This window comes from Pseudoliparis swirei, chromosome 20 (genome assembly GCF_029220125.1).
Source record: "Pseudoliparis swirei isolate HS2019 ecotype Mariana Trench chromosome 20, NWPU_hadal_v1, whole genome shotgun sequence".
NCBI classification, from domain to species: domain Eukaryota; kingdom Metazoa; phylum Chordata; class Actinopteri; order Perciformes; family Liparidae; genus Pseudoliparis; species Pseudoliparis swirei.
In genome coordinates this window covers 20413405-20433621 of record NC_079407.1, presented here as the reverse complement: position 1 = coordinate 20433621, position 20217 = coordinate 20413405, and the positions used below count along the sequence as shown (strand labels likewise).

The 20217-nt window shown below is 40.6% G+C and overlaps 1 protein-coding gene across 3 annotated transcripts in view; it reads left to right on the top strand.

The window, feature by feature from the left end:
• ppm1lb (protein phosphatase, Mg2+/Mn2+ dependent, 1Lb) overlaps positions 1 to 20217 on the top strand; it is a 46974-nt gene that overhangs the window by 22367 nt on the left and 4390 nt on the right. For all 3 annotated transcript variants that reach the window (XM_056441775.1, XM_056441774.1, XM_056441773.1), the window contains 2 exons: positions 10895 to 11111; positions 18883 to 19044. In XM_056441775.1, the coding sequence (XP_056297750.1) occupies positions 10895 to 11111; positions 18883 to 19044 (379 nt within the window). The remainder of the gene's footprint in view (positions 1 to 10894; positions 11112 to 18882; positions 19045 to 20217) is intronic.

Sequence of the window (20217 nt, the reverse complement as noted above, 5' to 3'; positions counted from 1 at the left end):
CTGGTTGTGGCTGTGTAGCGTCCACCTGTCACACAGGGACCTATATCAGCATTTTACACATAACGAGGTCCATTGTTGCAGAACATATTTGTGTGCATTGGATTAACAACTGTTATATACACCATGAAATGGCACGAACACTTTGAGAGTGGCAAGGGGAGTTTCTGGGAGTACAACAAATCTGACACATTTATTATCTCTTGAATATTTGTAACACTGTTAGACAGGCAGACAGAGAAGAAAAAAAAATGATTCAACTATTTAATTACTTCCTAATTTGGTGTTCTCTCTTCCAAAAAATCGAGCCACTTAACTATCCATTCGTGATATGAAATGGCAGACTTTGGGATATTCTTCACTTCGGAAATATGAATAGTTTGTAGGAGTAGCATTTCACAATATAATAACATGATAATATAGCAACGCTAATCCTGGCCAGTCACAAGGCACAGAACAGCGCATTAACCATTGTGAATAAACATATTCCAATGGTGTAATCCATCAAATCACACTTCAGGATGTTATCTTATTAATGATTGAACGGAAATTAACAAAAGCAGGGTTTATTAAAAACGGTGTCTGCTAAAGTAGCAGAAGTAAACCGTGCCATAAACTCCACCTGATGTGGCCGTGAGGAACCTTTCACTTCTCTCTTACCAAAAACAGGAATGTCATTCTTATTATATCGGCCATTCAAAATGCAATCTACTTTAAATAGTGCTGGCTCCGTCCTTACAAGGACGACTGTGAGCTGAGGGATATCAGAGAAGTGCTTCCCCAAACCCTCCGAGTCCTGAACACAAGCAGTCATCATTCTAGCCTCACATCTGTTCATTTATGGAAACGGCAACTGTGCGATAATTTAGTCTGCCTCTCATAATTCTATAAGCATCGAACTTCACAGATTTTTTAGCTAAGGGTTGCTTGTTCTCAGACCGTATCAGTTTACTTTCTACTCGTCAGTGGGAAGCCATGTAAATTATTTCTACAGATTGCCTCCATTGCAGTTTTGTTCAATCGTTGATTGCTGTGACAATTATTTTCATTAGAGGTTCATCTGTTAATTGACTAATCAATTCATTTGCAGTTCAAAAGGATGTTTTTTATTTTGCTTTTTTATTTATAGTTCATCTCATTAAGGTTTTCAAATAGGACTTGTCAATATTAATGAGGACCACTTTAAAAATAAGTGTTTCTAGTAATCTTCTGATGTTTTTTTACGTCATGATCATCTTTTGAGTAGTTGTGCTTTTAAATCCCGAATAAAAATAAATGTTATGTCACACAACATAATCAGAAAGATGTCCTGATTTAGTTTTTTACAGATAAAACAGACAGAGCTATCATTCTTGGTATAAAATGCCATGGCTTGCATTAAACAAACAAATAAACCAGTTGACCTCCCTGAAAACAAAGGCTCATCTATCTGTGCAGAAGATGTTGACCCTTCAACTTGGTGACATTGCTCCATTTGTTCCTGTAGGCCCCGCCCCCGATCCCCACTATTCAACCATTAAGATCCATCTGTCGTTTCCCAAAGGAGATTTGGAAGAGGAGATTTGTGGGAAGCCTTCTTTGCTTTGTCATGTCGGAGAAATGTATAATATTTACTCAGAATTCTCATTTGTTATTCTTACAGCTGTAAAGACGTAGGCTTATGAGTTGTTGTTGGTCGCTCTTGGTAATAATAGACAAAGTGGAGGATGAGAAAGTATCCAAAGCATAGTCTGCATTGAGATCACAACCCCACAAACACCACGCAACACTCCCACAGGAACAGTAACACCATGTTCTAGTGTGTATACCCCCTAATCATGGCTGAAGTGGTGCTTGAAATGAAGCTAAACAACTGAGCTATCAGTTTGGGAAAAGAAGGTTGTTATCCAGACTCAACCTAACCTCTGTGCTTGTTGCGATCACTCAAGGCTTCTTCTGGGACTCAGCAAAGAAAACTGTAATTGAAAAAAAGCATATGAATCCGGCATGAAAGTGAAGCGCAACCTGTGTGTGCGTGCATTCTTTAATCAGTCCCACATCTCCAAGAAACTTGAAAGCTGAGTAGAAAGCAATTCTCTTTTTCCTCTTCATCTTTTTTTCCTCTCTTCATCTTTCCCACCTGGGGGCACATCTGAAGTGATTTGATCACCTCTGATCTCTTCCACTCACCTCATTCCATCTTTTTTTTTGCTTCCATCACTCTTTTTTTTCTTCCCTCAGTGGGGCGTTTATGGCCAGTGCTGATTTATGGCAGTTGGTGTTATTCTAATTGCCCCCCGGCCGCGCCGTGAGACGGGCGCGTAACGTCTGGAGCTAAATAATAATAGTAATAATAATATAAACTTATATAGAGCTTTTCTAAATACACAAAGACGCTTTACACGGGACAAGAGAGTGACAAACAGAACAAAACAATGAAATCCCAGGTTCCGTCTATCTGCCTGTGACACACACACATGAATATCGGGGTGCAACGCAGGAGGACTGTTTCCCCCCCGCAGCTCTGCTGCGACTCAGACCCATGTAGATTATTACGGCTCCGTTAAGATGGTCGTCTGAACATTATTTGCTGCCATGCTGGGCTGGTGTCAGCGTCAGTGTGAGCATCTCCATATTTTGCATTCTTTCTTTTTCATTTTAGCTGCTTCCAGTTGAAAACAAAGTCACATGGTTCGTTGACCACTGCCGCTCTTTTTAGCGACACCCTGAACACATCACAGCTGAGCAGACTTGTGAGTGCTGAGAGCTCATGGTGCTTGTTTTCTGGTGAAATGTCTCTTTTAAAAGATAAGCCCGATGTCGTATATACAGCAACAATATGTGAATGCAGCCTGGTAATTCATTCTACTACACAGCAGAGGAGGGTTTTATCGAGAGCTGGCCGATAACGAGGCAAGAAAGACAAAAGTTGCTTGGCATTGTTAGAGAAAGTGTTCGAAGACAGGTTAAGCATGATGTTAGATATTAAAGAAACAAGCCAATCACTGTCATCCCCAGGACAATGTCCTACCGGTCACTGCCCTGCACATCCCTTCATACATTAAATACACTTTCACATAAACTCACAGTACACTTGTGTAGAGTATTGTTATCTGTTTACCTGTGCACTTTATTTTAATCAAATATTCTCTCATATTTTATTGTATTTAATTATAAATTTAACATATTCATATTTCTTGCACAGTGTTTATTTGTCTTATTGTCCAATGTTATGCACTAGCCGCCAAGACACATTCCTTGTATGTGCAACACTTTGCAATAAATGGTTTACATTCAGATTCAGATTTTTTGTAATATACCTGTTTTATGTCGTCAGCATCAATTTCATCTCTATGTGTCCAGGACAGACTTTAAGTTCAGGGTGTGCTTAGCCAAGCACAAAGAAAGGAAGTCTGTGGAAACTGTTAGCCAAGTAAAAGAACACTTTTAACCAAAATAAAGTACAAATAAATAAAAATATTTTTAAAGTGTGATGTTTATTTTTGTCTATGGGGTTCCATGACACATTAGTGTTGAGATGCGTTTGAAAGCTCTGAAAGAAGCTAGTGAGTGGACTTTAAGTTAAGGTGGTGTTGTCAAAGCTTAAACTCTCTTTACTACAGAGGTTTTATTTGTATTCTAAATGTGAAGCTGAGGCACGGAGGCTTTGCCAAATTACTGAGCTCATGAGCTAATGTGTGAAAATGACTGGGACATAAATATATGCAAAGTAGCTCACTCAGTACATATCTTGATCACATCAATTCAAGGTATCCTTATGACACAGGTGTGCATTAAGTGCATTAAGTTATCAGGCAATACATTGTTCAATTACTCGGATATTAATATCGGTATCGTCTACAAATATCCAGTATTGATCAGGCTGTAATACAAGCAGCTCAAATCGCTGCATGCTCCAGCAGTAATATGAATCGTGTTCTGGCACCACCGAGCTTTGGAAATGATGCCGAGCCTCCTCTCTCTAAACTAAAACTATTACTGAGTCGATGTCCAGGCCGTCGACACTGTCGGGAGCTCTTACTTGAAGGTGAGTCTGCAGGAAGCTCTGGATCAGCCAGACGGCCTCTTTTAAAACGACTGTTTAGGTTAAATATGAGTTTTCACCGCTAATGGACCTCTAATGAGCCTGGCTGTCACAGGGAGGACACACGGTGAGATCTCACTCCTAGTTGTGTGAGTCGAGGCTTTGGGTCTGTTCACTGCCTGAATGCAAATCGACTTTGTCTAGTCCCCTTCACTTTATGAGTAAAGAGCGGCTGTGTGTGTTTGTGTGTGTGTCTGTGTGTCTGTGTCTGTGTGTGTGTGTGTGTGTTTAGGGCAGCGGATTTGGAGTCGCTAGACGATCACCTTTGCTGTAAAATCTGCTTTGGTGGCAACAGAATGGTTTATTAAACTATAGGTCTGTTGTCCTCGTGTGTGTGTGTGGGGGGGGGGGGGGGGGGGGGCAGTTATTTGTGTGTTAGCTCAAGATTTAGGGGTCTTCGAATGAGACGTCTGCTGAGGTGGGACAGATGTTCAGCCAATTGGAGGCTTTGGCAGCCGTAACCATGACTACCAAATGTTCTTATCATCCCAGTCTTACACCTGTCGTTCTTTCACAGTCCGAGAGGGAAAACAGCCGGAGCGGACTCTGTTTAGCCAAGAGGCAGTATGTCATGTTGATATCTCTGTGTGTCCTCTCTCTCTCTCTCTCTCTCTCTCAAGGATAAAGGCACTGAAGCATTTCACGGCACATTTAATGGATTTCTATTCAACTTTCCAGTCCTGATCAACTTTTATAGCTCTGCTTTTCGCATCTGAAATCCTTGTTCACTTCACAGAAGTCATTTATGTTTCTCTTTACGCCGTCAGCCACGCTGCACGATGTCAGCCATTACACGTACCCTCTGTTGTTTCTCTCGGAGTGGTTTATTTTTGAGTGTTTCTTGAGCTAATGGAGCGATGTGCTTCTGTGTGTTTGCATCTAAAGGAGATTTGAGGTTCACAGCACCACCCCAGCCCTCCACCTCTGAGCCCATCTGTGCTCTGAATGTGTGCTGTGGTTTTAGGAGAGATTTAGGAGTTTGGAAAATTAAATAGTTTTGGGATTCCTGGGTAAAATCTGTGTTTGGGCTCAAGGGGTTGTTCACAAGGCCACACAAACACTTCCAATCTGTCTGCAGGCTCACACTGCACAGGAAGCTAAATCAGTTTTTATCAAAACAAGTGAAAGAAAATCTAGTTATTTTTCTGTGTTGAAGCTGGGCTCAACACACTGCTATTAAATGGACTCTGGGGTTAAATGTTTAGTCATTTCAAATGCCAAGAAATAATTGTAATTGAATTCTCAACCTTTCAAATTACGAGTGTGTTCTCGTGTACTGACCCCAAGTGTTGTTCGCCTTCTTCACATTCCTGTTTAAGTACAAATGAGAGGGCTTCTATTCCTGTAACAGTGACAACATTGTACCAACACACACTCTCACACAGTCCCACTCACAACCTGTACTCGACATAGCATTGACACATACAAAGCTCAGGTGTGACATAATTCAATTAGGGCTCTGTGCTCACGCTCTCCACGGCGCTGTGGACACACTCAGTGCATTTACATGATGGTATAATTCGAATCTTGCTTTAGTCGGACTATGCTATCTTTTGGGGGATCTGCTGTTATCCCAATATACATGGCAGTGAGTAATTCGAATCATTGGCCGAAAGCATGTCATATCCGATACGATAGGTGGCGCTGTTTTCATTACAACTCGTGGTGATACAGCCATTTCCGCTTGACCTCTTCACCACTACCAACAACAACCAACAACAACAACATCAACATTTCGAGAAAGAACCATGAACTTTAGTATGTTCAACTCCTTCAATACATTAAGCATAAATTCTGTCTGCTCTTCGGTCCAGAAATGTGTGGTGGCTCTTGTGTTCTCCATAGCGTTGTTTGTTTGTTTTCTGCCGGCCAGGCTCCCGGCAGTGACAACTTATCGTCTCTTTCGACTTCCGGGTCACGACATCGGAGGGAGGGGGGAGGAGGGCGGCGGAAAGACGCAAAGTCCAGTTCCTAATCCAATCCACCGTTACATGCCGCGATAGTCGAATTATCAACCGGATCGGATCGAGTTATCCAGGGGTGTTAATCGGATCGTAGTCGGACCGCACATAGTCGAACAAAGGTGTTGACATGAAACGGATAATTCGATTTCAGTCCGACTAAGCCAGTTATTCGAATGCATGTAAACACGGTCACTGAGCTTTGCAATGTCATACTGAGGAGAGATATACGACACCTCTGCAGTGAGGACATGTGTTTCTAGAGGACCAGCCCGGTTTAAGTATCAATATAATCCATTTGTTTCCTCATTCATTTAAGGTAAAGACAAATGATATCTCCGTAGCATTAAACACATGTAAGTTTATGGTCATTGCATACTGGGAGTAGACGATTGAACATAGTCTGATCAGAGATCAGCCTTGTGATTGATATTTAAAATGTGTGAATAGGAAATCAAGACGACGAAGAGAAACATTTTGAAATGCTCTTCCTGCAGACTTCCTCTCCTATTATCTCGTATCCACTGCTTTCTCTGTATTTTACAGCTTTGATTATTTTCTGTAACTTATAAACCGGGGAGACTGTCTCTCTTACTTTCTTTAATGATGTGCTTGAGCGATGCTATAGAATAGCTCTTACTCTCCTCCTCGTTCTCTTCTTTTTCTGTTCTGCTTTTTCATCTTTTCTCTATCTGCCTGCTTGATCTGTCAGAGAGACCTCAGAAAGAGATGTTTGTACTTCTATGAAACTCCCTTCAGGGTGATTATAAAGAAAAACTCAGATGACTTCCCTCATTTCTGCCAGGTTGGTGATGTGATTGATGGAAATGTGTATTGACTATTTCTGTTGGGCTGTTAATCTGAGTGGCTCACAGTGAGCAGGCAGCGTGTGGGTAGATATTTGAAAGGGTTCAAGTATGTATGTGTGTGTGTGTGTGTGTGCGCGTGCGGTGTGAAGGACGACCCGATGTGACGCTCTGCACAGCCACGACTCATTACACTTGGAGCCAACTCTCCTGTGTTGTGTCTTGTTTGATACAATAACAACTTTTTTTTCAATATACATTTTGCAATAAGTTTTCAAATGGATGAGTCGATCAAGAGAAAATGTACACATTTAAGTTTAAGTAAATGATCAAGCAAAAACATTGGTAATATTCAACATTATTATCGTTTTATTTCCTTAAATTTCATTCACTAAAATAGAAATTGATAAGCTGTCAATTGACTTTACTTTTTTGATCAATTCTCGCATTTTCAACTGCAGCAGGAAGACATTTTCCGTGTAGAAGTTGTAAAGCACCAAACAGAAGACAGATAAAAGCTATCAACCTCGGTATATTGTGAATATTGTGGAGCATTTAGAAGCTGATTGACTTACAAGTTATTTGTCTTGCAGTATGGCTTAAAGTGAAACAACGATCCTGCCAAATAGGTTAAGACATGCAATACAAATGTCTCTCACCCCTTTTTTTTGGGGGGGGGGGGGGGTGGTTCTACAGCAGTTTTAATGTAGACTGGAGTTCTGACGACTAGTATCTAGAAGACAATGTTATTGCAATCGGGTCCCGGTTTCATTTGCACTATGCACAATCAGGCACAATCCACGTCCTGCTGTTGGTCTCACGCTATTTCACTGATCAATGGCGGTAACGCACCAACGAAGACAGGAAAGAAGATGAAAGGATGATTTGAACTAATAAGTAAATGATGTTTTGTAAATGCATTCAACACGTTTTGCTCTGACAGAGAGACATAGATTGTTGAAGCAATCCAGCGGGTAGTGTTTTAATGAGTACACAGCAACATTCAACAAGTTCAACAAATCCGTCTTTCTAGAATATTTAGCACATATTTGTAGTGTAAACTCAGCCCTCCCATCAGACCTTTTAACCAATCAGATCAATTGTTGGAGAACATGGCATACGATTCACTTCGGTTGGATCAAGGTGACCCAACCGCACTAGATAACCAGGGATCATAGTCCGCTTTCAAAAAACATCTGTTAGATACCCAAGGATCATAGCAAGGTACACCATTGTTTATACTGGCTGACTCTAAGGTTATATGATTTTCCCCAACAGTTTCTCAGACCTCAAGGATACACATAACTGAATGACATAATATATGTCACCTCCCTTTCATATTTTGTCTTTCTCCACCGCTGTGCATCAGAAGGCAAATCGATTTAGTTCTTGACATCTGCTACCTTTACCCCTGTCAAAGTCTCTTTTGCTATTAATAGCTCTATTTTATTTGGGTTCTACTCTCTCATCCAGGAGCTCTTCCTGCATTCCTCCGCTGTTCTCCTCTGCCAACCCCTAATCTCATCACCCATTTTGTTCCCTCCCGTATTACTATGCTTGATCCTTGCCATCTTGTCTTCATCCCCCAATCCCAGTCTTTATCCCCATCCATCCCTTCTGTAAATAACCCCTTAAAAGGTTTATTGTTTTGTGTTGATTGCCTTATTTTGTATCTGCTTCATTGGTTTTTATGTATGCCTTTTTATATTGTATTATTTTAATGATTTTGTATATGTTTTAATCTACTTCCGCTTTGAGCTAAATTTGACTTTTATTTTGAAATGTTAGAAGGAAGCGCACCTTTATTTTGTGTTAATATACAAACTTGACGGTACGGCTAAATGTTAAGGACGGATGCGCATTTTATTTAAAGTTTGATAGTTTTAATGGACCCGTATGAGGCTAACGCTCTTACGGTGGCGACAAGGAGGTTTTAATTCAAGAGTTTTGGTTCATGATTATACAACGGAAGAAAGGAAATAAAGAAGTTCACCAGCAGTAAAGTCTCACGCCGATTGATATACGGGGATCCGTTACACCTCATATCCCTCACTCATCCACCATTCCCTCTGTTCTTCCTCTAAGCCGGTGCAGAAGCTGCAGCCAGGTGTTTGATGTGTCGGTCGGGTTAGCCAGTGGGTTAGATTGTCCGATAATCGAGACCTAGCCTCCACTTCCCATTTTGTCAATGCTGTCTCTGCAAGCTGTGACACACATGCAGTCACAAAGATTGGTCGCAGTCAAATGGTCAAGAGGAATGTCGCTGTGACCCCCGTGCCTTGTGAAGGACCGGCAATTAAACTGCTCAGTAATTGCCACAGCAATAACCCATGAAGACAAAGGTATTCTTGTTCTATTTATAATAATAACAATGCAGACACTCAAAGACGCTTAAAATGTTTTCATAATTTTTATGACTCGCGCTCTCTGCATGGTAACCGCAGGATGAAGGTATGTCAACTGTGATTCTCTTTAGACAAGAGAGGAATGTGTCAAACAGATCCATGGTGATGTTGGACTGAACATCACCATGGAAGCAGAGAGAAGGGACTTTGGGGAAATGGACAATTGGAAGCATTTGGGTGTTATTGGAGGAGATGGGGGAAGTGTGACAGAGCCTGCAGAGGAAAAGCTTCAATAACACTGAAAGGAAATCGAAATAGATGAGTTGTCTTCATGTGTAGAGAATAAGCTACCTGGGTTCTTGAAAGTAATCTGAGAGAGAGAGAGCGAGAGAGATCTTTGGGTCTTATGACCTCAATCATCATATTAAGCGACAGGAAATTAAAACCTTTTCTCCTCTGCAGTCTAAACTGGCTCGTTCTCTTTTCCTAATCCTGCGGACTAATAGACTTTCTACAAACCAGGTCTGAAATATGAGCTACAGTATATAAATGCTGCAGATCAGTGGCACGTCAGCAGAATACTATCTGACATTTGTACTTTTTGAACTTTGTGACCTTGGTCTGGCTTGTCTTCCCTGTTTGGCACTGAGCCAGCGGAGGGAGGCATTATTTGCTTGGAAACGGCGGTGGGGATGTGTGAGAAAAAAAATGTAGTTGGTGTCATTTGTAGAGTAAAATGGATAGAGGTGAGGATACAGTTTCTCTGACTCAGCGCAATGCAAGAGCGGAGTGTAAGTGTGAACTTGCACTTTTTCTTTCTTCCTCTCTGTTTATCTGTGATTCATCTATTTTTGCAAGAAAGAAAGGACAACCCGGTTACTGCCACTGTAACCTGATGTGTTTGCCACTTGCCAAATATTCTGTGTGTATTGATTGAATGTATGTACATTTTTATTTTCGAAACCAATGGGCACTATTTTACAAGATGAACATTCTGTATCAATATCTGTATTTTTATGGTCTCTTTCCCAGAATAACTCCTTTTAGACCTGATTATTGGCAGTCGGATTTTCATTACACGTCTGCTGGCCTTAAATGATTCGTTGATGTATAATTCTACTCCTCATCCATATATTATAATATGGCCTCAACTAGCAATTGTTTCTATTGACCCACTGATTTATTGTTTAGTCTATAAAATACACATAATTAAAGTCTAATAGCGAAACATAATAGAACTAGAACGGGCACTCGGTAGAGCGCATACCTTTTCATGACCTTGACCTTTGACCCGATCGATCCCAAAATCTAATCAAATGGTCCCCGGATAATAACCAATCATCCCACCAAATTTCATGCGATTCGGTTTAATACTTTCTGAGTTATGCGAATAACACACATACAAACAAATAAATACACAGCGATCAAAACATAACCTTCGTCATTCTCAGAATGCGAAGGTAACTACATCAAATGTATAAAGGCATCACATTCTCATATTTCAGAATCTGTAACCAAAGAATATTTGCCATTTTGTTGGTTTGATTTTGAAGTTATCACAATTATTGTGGATTTATGTTTAAATTTATATACTGCTCAAGAAAACCACACTCGTCAATGTGAAGGTCAGAATACATTTGGTAACGCATCCCATGGTGTTTTGAGCCCAATAACTCTTCTCCTCTCTCCCTCTGCTCTCAGGCTGCTGCTGACTTTGTTAAAGCCAACCTGCCGGAGGCGCTCCGCCAGCAGCTACTGACCTACGAACGGGAGAAAGAGCGAGACAGAGAAAAAGACAAGGAGAAAGATGAAAAAAAGGAGAGGGGGGGCCTGTCCTACCCTTCCATCCTGGAGCAGCAGATTTTGACTTTGGACAGAGAAATGCTGGGCAAGCTCTCTGCCACTTATAATGAAGCAGGTGTGTGTGCATATTTGTTTGTTATACACCACAAAAACATGGATCTGGCACAGATCTGTCACGGGGTGAGGCTCAGGTGCAGAGACAGGCTGGACGCCAGGTTTGTGTGAAACAAACAAAAAAGATTTCTTTGGAAAAATGTCAAACATAAAAACTCTGGCTTGAAAGCAGAAAAAAAAAACACAAAGAATGCGCGTGAGACATCGAAACAGAGCCACTACGAGACTGAGATAAAGACAACAAACCAAGAATAGATCAGGGAAAGACTCGCACAATATATAGGGGGAAACACAGGTGTACAGCATGATGCAATCAGGGAGACATGAGTGGCTGAGGGCAGGTGAAGGGAATTAACCAATCAGGGAGACAGGAGCGGCTGAGGGCAGGTGAAGGGGATTAACCAATCAAGGAGACATAGGAATGGCTGAGGGCAGGTGAAGGGAATTAAACAATCAAGTCAGGAGAAACAGAGGAGACATAGAGGAGACACAGAACACAGGAGACAGGAGACACAGAGGAGAAACAGGAGAAATGGAACAGGGCGTTACAGGATCCCGCCAAACTGTAAAAAGCACATACACATGTTATGATGTTATAATCAAATGTGTGCAAGTTCTTGCAAGTATGACAATTTGGGGATATTTGTCCAATAGTGGTTTTGCTTGTCTAGTCCATTAATTAGTAGTGATCTATGCATGCAGTATATCAGCTTGAATATGTGGCCACAATAGAGGGAAGAGGCCACATACAGATGGATTTTAACCAAAAGTAACCCCAGTATTAATAATAAAACGTCAGTTAGTGCAGAGCGATGTTTTAAATGTCCCTTCTGAAGCTGCACCCAAGCTAATATTTTCTTCTCCACTGTTCACTTGACTATTGTTGAATAGTGACTGTCAGCACCCCCAGGCTGTGCTTATTCAGCTGTTTAAATACAAGCTGATCTTCACAAGGCTTGTAATTATCTCTGGAGAGAGGCAGAGAGGGAGGAAGAGGTAGTGATGGATGGAAAGCGGTAGGAGAAGGGTCAAAGGGAAGGAGGACATGTTGCTGGTAAGAGCTATAGTAGAGGGGGATGAGAGGCCTGTGCAGGAGGCAAACAGAATAGTGGACAATAAGGAAGATGAGAAAGGTTCAAAGGGTGATGAAGATGAGAACATGGACCCAAAAGGTCTGATCTGAATCAACCAAAACAAACCTTTCGAGTAGAAAAGGAAGAGAGCAAAGTTATACAGTGCAATTTAGAGACTTGTTGGCTTCATTCATTAACATATGTGTTGATTCCATAAACGGCCTTGTTTTTAAGATTATGACCGTAGGCTGTAAATGAGAATAGATCATAACCAAGATAAAAACCTGATTATAGTCGGTCCTGTAAACATCACGGTCATTAACAGATTAATGAGGGCTGCAACAACGAATTGATCAAATCGATCAGAATCGTTGATTAGAATAGTTGGCAACGAATTTCATTACGCCGGAAGCAGAAGTTAGTGTTGTCATTCCTAGTTTCAGCTTCAAGGCTTTGCCCATCGCACCGATAGTTAAGAGTAACAACGTTATAATCGCTAAGTTAATTGCTTAGATTCTTTGAACACAGCAACGCCAGTAAAAACCATGAGCAGTGTAACCAGACAACCTGCACAGACAGCTGTTTGTTGAGGGGGGGTCTTTGTTGTGAAAGGGCAATTGAGAAGGTCTCACATCCTCTAGCGAATGATGGGTCATTTGATACACTGATGATTTAAAGTGAAGAATAAGAACCTCAAGACCTGGAGGCGACCGTTGATTATTTCTGAACATAAAAGGTCATATAGCTGCAGATGCATGATCTGCTGATCAGGTAATTGTTCTGCATTCTTGTCCCTGTATCTGATTACACAATTGCATCATTGAGGCTGTGCAGCACCCTGCTTTCTATCGCAATCAAGGCCTAAATTAAGCTGGCAGGGAAGGAAGAAAGAGGGAAAATAGAAGGACTCACTCTCAATTCAGCAGCCAGTCCCCAGGACAACAGCGTGTCAGACATATCGCCCTGTTCATTCATCCCTCTGTTTATCAGCCAACACAAGTGCTTGAAAGACAGATAAGAGAGATGTGACTTTGATGGAATGTCCAGGATCTCCTTCTATTATGGAAACGGCCTCCATAATGCGGTGTTGTTTTCTGTTAGCACTAACCTTGTGTAGCAGTGTGGCATGTGATGTCTCTCGGCACACGTTTGAACCCACGCAAGCACACAATAGTGTCCAGTAGTGCATTAGTCCAACAATCAGTCGTTATTGTTACAAGCAGCAATATAAATATATCGCACAATAGGAATGATTAAGATTGCAGGATTTTCTTCATCTGTCTTCTGCAAGACAAACATATACAGAATGTGGAAAAAAATACAAAATGTTTTCTACACACTAGGAATTAAACATACTGTCTACTCTATTTATTCACTAAATTATAAAATTATGTTTTATGGACAGTGAAAACAGTGAATCTTCACACATACAGCAATCAACAATGTGATGCAATGTGTGAACACATCATTTTAGTGTCTTTGAGGCAAAAGGCTGAACTCTTAGAAAGCAACAGAGATTTATTGCTAGAAACTATATATTTATACAATATAGCCCTATAATAACTTACTGCCTCTTTGGTAGGTAGACATGTTAATCAGGCTTTCCTGAAGTGCCAGAGACTATATAAATGTTCTTAAAGTGCAGCTCAATATTGTTAAATACCAATTATTTACTTTCTTGCTTTTTTCAGCTTTGCATTTCTTTGCCGTTATGATTGTATTATTAGCAGAATGTTGACGTTGTGGTTTTGTTATAGCTATGCCTCATTTAATTGTTCTGCTCTGACTCCAATGGTATTAATCTTTGTTTGGACTGTTGTTTTTTCTCTATGAAGAGTCTCATTATTTTAAGAAACGCTTTACATTCCATTCCCTCAAACTTAATATCTGCTCACACCGAGTCTGCTTGCAGTGGTAGGTAAAACTCGTCAGTGTTTTCTCCTTAAATTAACTTTGTTTGTCGATAAGAAAGCAATGCAATTTGGACTGTTGTGGCACAGCAATGACGCCAAAACAGGTACCAAAGCCCCAGTTATGTTCACTGTGAACATCATCGTTCTGACTTGAGTTGTTCATCACTAAAGTAACTGTGGGCAGTTCAGATCTATTCTTAACTTACTCCATTTATCTGAATCATGTCACAGTTGTGAATCTGAATAGATACCTTTGGAAATTAAGCTCCCCGATGTCTTTAGTAATAAAAATGGACCTGAAGGTTCTCGTGGAGCTGAGGGATTAATGAAATTTACTGAGGACTTTTTGAATCAGAAGACCAAACACGTTTACCTGAGTCTGTGATGTGTAACTGGAATAGGGATAAAGCAACAAGTGTTTTTCCAACCCAAACCCAAAGTTTACTGCTCGCTGCGAGTGTTGATATCTTTAATTGAGACTGCTTGTTGTTGTTTATTTGTGCGTGTAGCTCTCTGCGGTTTGCTCACGCCCAGTGCCGTGTCTTACAGAATGAGATCCAGTGAGGCATTTTTTGAAAGCTGGTGCGTTGAAATAGATAAAAGATATGTGTAGAATAAAGTATTACAAATGGATCAAACTTTATATGGTTGATAGCAATCAATAATAAAGTGCCTTGACTGTGTTTTAGGTCCTGCTTTGTAGAATATGTTCCCAAATGCTACAGCCTCTGGCACCACGTGAGAAACATTATCTGGACCGACAGACAGACAACAGAGAACTATGTCTGCACGATGCATAAAGACAAAGTTCAGCCTGAAATCAAGTTCAGTTAAATGAAAGAATACGCTAAAGGTTACACAGGATATCCTGGGGACATGAACATAATGTTGATTAAACATTTGACACAAGTTTGACAGGCTCTGGCATCTGCTATAAGCCAGTTACTGTTCTATAATAACACAGCTCATCAGTGCAGTGTTTTTTTGCAGCAGACTTTAAAATGTCTAATGTTTCAGTTTCCTGTACCAGACTCATTTTAAAGCAGTTCTTGCTCACTGCAGGACCATTACATGGTAATGTTTTTTGTTGTGATGAATTATCTATCATCTCCAGCCTTTGCAAGTTCGATGTTGTGGTCTAACTGTCTGACATCCACACAAAGAATATGTTTGTGTTATACGCTGTTTAAATGTGAAAGGACTCCAGGCACAGAGGTTTCAGTTGTGTTCGGTTTCTTTCTTTTTTTGTGTGAATAGGAAGGAGATTGATTATCTTCAAGAGGAACTCTACTGACTTCCAGGTTTTGGGGACTATTGATTATTTTAAACATTTTGTAAAGCACAGTGGGCGGCATTGGTTAGAGTTAGAGTTTCTGGGATGTGCAGTTAAAATAGAAGTGAGCTCCTGCTACTAACACAACGTACCTGAATCTCTCAATACATTGTCAGTTGTCGGACTGAATTGTGGGCAATGTTCCACTAAATTTCAAAATCTCTGTCTCTGCTGCATCAACTTTGAACCTTTTTAAAAAAGCTATGCATTGGGAGTCCAGCAGTGTTACAGCAGTGCAATGCTAAATTGGCTGATGACTCTTTTAACCGCTTCCTGACCCACAGGGATGCTCTAACTTTTGTGCATAATTTGGGGAGATACTTAGATCCATACATAGGCATGTCAGATCACATGCTTTGCCCAGATATGACCATAATGCCACTTGCAGTTTATGAGGAAGAATAAAAGAAACCAGTGTGTATCATAAGAATTGAAAGGAACAAAAAGCACTCTGGAGGAATAATTTGTCCAAATGTAAACATGAGACCGAAGCAAAAGCTCACTTAAGGCTTCAAAAAGGCTGAGGCGGGCCTAGAGGCAGCTAGTTATTGAGGATAGAAAGGAAAGAATGGAAAAACATTGACACATTATAGAATGCAGAGATTGTCAAAGCTTCATAGTGACATTTAGTATGCAAATTCAGACCGCTGCACAAACTTTATAAAGCCATTTAAAATGATTTTTCCACTACAAAATGCTAAAAATAGGATTGCTATAAATGTTAACAATCCACAGAGGACAAGTAAGACAGGATGGCTCTTAGGGGAAATGTTTTTGTTGTTGTGGGCAGGTCGTGTTTTTTAGAACGGCTTTTTAGACAATGAGCCGGGGGGGGAACGGGATGGTGCCACTCCTGCCCTCTCATTTTCACCTAAATGCCAAGCAGCTAAGTTAAGAACATAAATCCATGGGTCGTATTCTTGTGCTTGATGGGTACTTATAGTCTAATGCAAATTATACAAAAGCTAAGCCTATAATTAGCATGAGCACAAGGTGCATGCTGGCCATGGTGCCATTTTAATAGGGAATGCTGAACGTGTGCTTGGCGTGGCGGAGCTAATTGGGGAAGGGTGTGCAAGCAAGGCACCTCAGTCTATTATCTCTATTGCCATGGGAACTAGATAAGGATAATTAGCTGGACAGCACGGCACATTGCAACGGAGGCACGTGCAGCAGGATTAGGGAGGCATTCAATGATGTAACTAATAGAAATGGATTTCTCGCAAACTGTGTTAAAGATTCAGTAAGTCATTTACAATGAAGTGGGATCAATATGCACTTCATTCATGTGAGCCTTGCTTCCAGCTGGTGCCCTTTGTCATAGTCATTTTCTGTCTCTTTCTTTTTTCCCCTGTTTATCACTTTTTCTCACCCAAAGTTATAAATGAGAATAATACAAATCATTTAAAATCATGAATATAATACAAAAATTAATACAATAATTGTCCTGCTGAGAATTAAGCTCTTTTCTCTTTTTTCCTCATTTCTCCTCTTCTCTCCTCGCTCTCCACACCCTTCTCAACTCAGACTCTTTCATTTCATCCTCTTCAATCTAATTTCTCACATACCGTGACAGCTCAGGGTTAGAACAGAGTAACTGTGAACTGGATGGGAGGACCATTCATGGTAGAGATGGATTTAGTTCATTCAGCTTAACACCAACCGCCTGAGACATAAACTGTCCAGACAGTCAACATCCGACCGAAATGTGGACATTTAAAGGGATTTGGGAAGTCTCAAAATTGTCTAGGTCATCCACATTCTTGTAAATGCTTTTAAATCAGCTTTGTGTGAGCCATACCTTTTACCTCCGGGTCATTTTTTACCATCTCCCCCTCTCTCTGTCCGGGTGGTCCAGAACAGAAAGACCTGCTACCCCCCTCTCCCTCTCTAGTTGTGTCTTTTCTCTGTGTGAGCAGATGGCCAAACAAGCAGATCTGTTCTTTCTCTACAGGACTTTGGATCTCACACAATAGGCCTCAGATTCTCTGTTCTGCCTGACTGGGAAGCTAAACAAAGAGAGGAAGGAGGAGAAGAAATTAAAGAGTTTCAGAGCCGTGCACAAGGAGGAAAAGTTACTTCAAAGAGCTTTTGCAATGTTTGCATATGATTCATGTGCTTTAGTGTAGTGGAGGAGGGAAGGAGGCAATTGTTCTCCCCAGATTACTGATTTTTTAAATTACGGTTGCTATATTTAGGGTTGGGATGACATGACGATGAGTTGAATTTAAAAACAGGACCATTAAGGGGAATATTGGATTATTTTGGCCATCTTTGCTCTATGAATGACAATATCGTTGTGTCAGAAGTTCCACCACTTTGGTCTAAAGTGAAATACCTCAACATTTATTCGATGGATTGCACAGAAATATTTTTGTACAGACATTTATGGACTTCAGATCATGAACCCTACTGAGTTAGTGATCCCCCGACCCGTTCCTCTAGCGCTACAATGAGGTTAACATTCAATGTTTTGAGTGAAATCTCTCGACAACTATTAGATGAACTGCCTTGAAATTTAGTTGATTTATGTCTCCCTTAGGATGAATTGTAATAACTTTGCTGATCCCCCGATGTTTCCTCTTTGGCCGCTCCTTTGATTTATGACCAAATACCTGCAAAACTGAAGATATCAGGCTTAACAGCACCCTATTTAGAAAATATTAGCAGGCTAACATTACACAGCATGTTAGTGGTGGCATTATGAGCCGTTAGCATGCTAACATAACACAACATGTTAGCGGTGCCATTATGAGCTTTTAGCATACTGAAGCTAGCATTTAGCCCCTCAGTGGTCTAAGGCTAAGTACAGCCTCAGTGCCAGTGAGGCACTGATATGTCAAGTATTTGATTTTCTGGATGCCAAAAATATATAGCCTACACTACCGTTCAAAAGTTTGGGGTACGTCACCCAGACAATTTTGTGTTTTCCATGAAAACTCACACTTTTATTTATCAAATGACTAGAAAATATGGTCAAGACATTGACAAGGTTAGAAATAATGATTTTCCTTTCAAATACTAATTCTGTTCTTCAAACTTCGAGCTCAAAGGAAGGCCAGTTTTATAGCTTCTCTCAACAGCATAACTGTTTTCAGCTGTGCTCACATAATTGCACGAGGGTTTTCAAGGCTTTTCTAATCATCCATTAGTCTTCTGAGGCGATTAGCAAACACAATGTAGCCTACCATTGGAACACTGGAGTGATAGTTGCTGGAAATGGGCCTCTATACACCTATGTAAATATTTCATTAAGTTTTTTTAACTTAACAAACTAAAAATGTAACAAACTTTTGAACGGTGGTGTATTTTGTTTTATTATTTCATCCATGAATAGTTTCTATAATATGCTTTCTATAAATGTACCCTTCAATATTGGCAGATAATTACAGATCTAATTCTGATATCATCTACTTCCTTCACCTGCTCCATCTCTCTGTCTCCATCTTTCAGGTACTACGTGTCTGGTGGCCCTGCTGTCTGATAAGGAATTGACGGTGGCCAACGTTGGAGACTCACGTGGAGTTCTTTGTGATAAAGACGGCAACGCTGTTCCTCTTTCGCACGACCACAAACCTTACCAGCTCAAAGAACGCAAGAGGATCAAGAAAGCTGGTGAGAAAACCAGTCTAGACCAGTCGATGTTTCTCAATGTATTCTGAGCCGCAGAACAAGGCATTGGTTGAAACTTGAGGCAACATCAACACATTATTGTCATGAAAGCGTAAAAAAAGGTATTCTTATGATCAAAGCAAAGCACCATTATCCCTTTTTCCACATCGTGTGTCTCTGTGCTCAGACTGATATCAAACCCTTGAGACTGATAGCACAATCTGCTTCTAAAGCAGCATGGTATCAAATGCAGCCAGACAGTGCACAGTATTTAAGGTGTATTTAAAGGCGTACTTCTCCCTCCTACTCTATCTGCATAGTCTCTATTCTGAGTTCGATGGCAGGTTGCCAGATTAATGAGTAAGGTCCCTGTCAGGAAAGCCCACCATCTCCCTCTCATGGTCTGATAGGGTACTAAAATAACTCAGAGTGATTCTACATCATGTTGCTGTTTAATAATTCATGTAACATGCTTGCATTCTAAATTATGACACTACAGATTATTTACTTTTGTGTTCACTTTGGTGAGAAGGGGCATATAATGTTTTAATCATTGAGTCTCATAGACAGGTCCCGCTGGTACACTAATAAAAACTGCTTCTACAGTAGTCTTCTCTCGTCTTATCTTGTTATAGCGGTGGTCTGTCTCTCTGTAACACATTCTCGTAAAAACAGATACTCAAGAACAATGAATGGGTTAAGATTTGGATTTTGAGGGGATTGCAAATACAGATGCAGGGTGGTGTATACACACTTACAAGTAAAAGATAATTAAGGGGTGCTGGGTTGTTTTTTGTTGTTGTTGTTGTATTTTTTTGTTTTATTTCAATTCAATTCAATTTATCAATTGTTTAGCCCAATTTCGAATTACAAATTTGACTCAGAGTGCTTTACAATCTGTACACATAGACATCCCTGCCACAAAACCTCACATCGGACCAGGAAAAACTCCCAAATAACCCTTCAGGGGAAAAAGGGAAGAAACCTTCAGGAGAGCAACAGAGGAGGATCCTCTCCAGGATGGACAGGTGCAATAGATGTAATGTGTACAGAAGGACAGATTTAGAGTTAAAATACATTCAATGAATATGACAGAGTGTATGAATAGTTCATAGTCCACGATGGAGACCTCCACGATCCATCAGGCAGATGATGGCGGTGGGGAAGGAGGGCGGG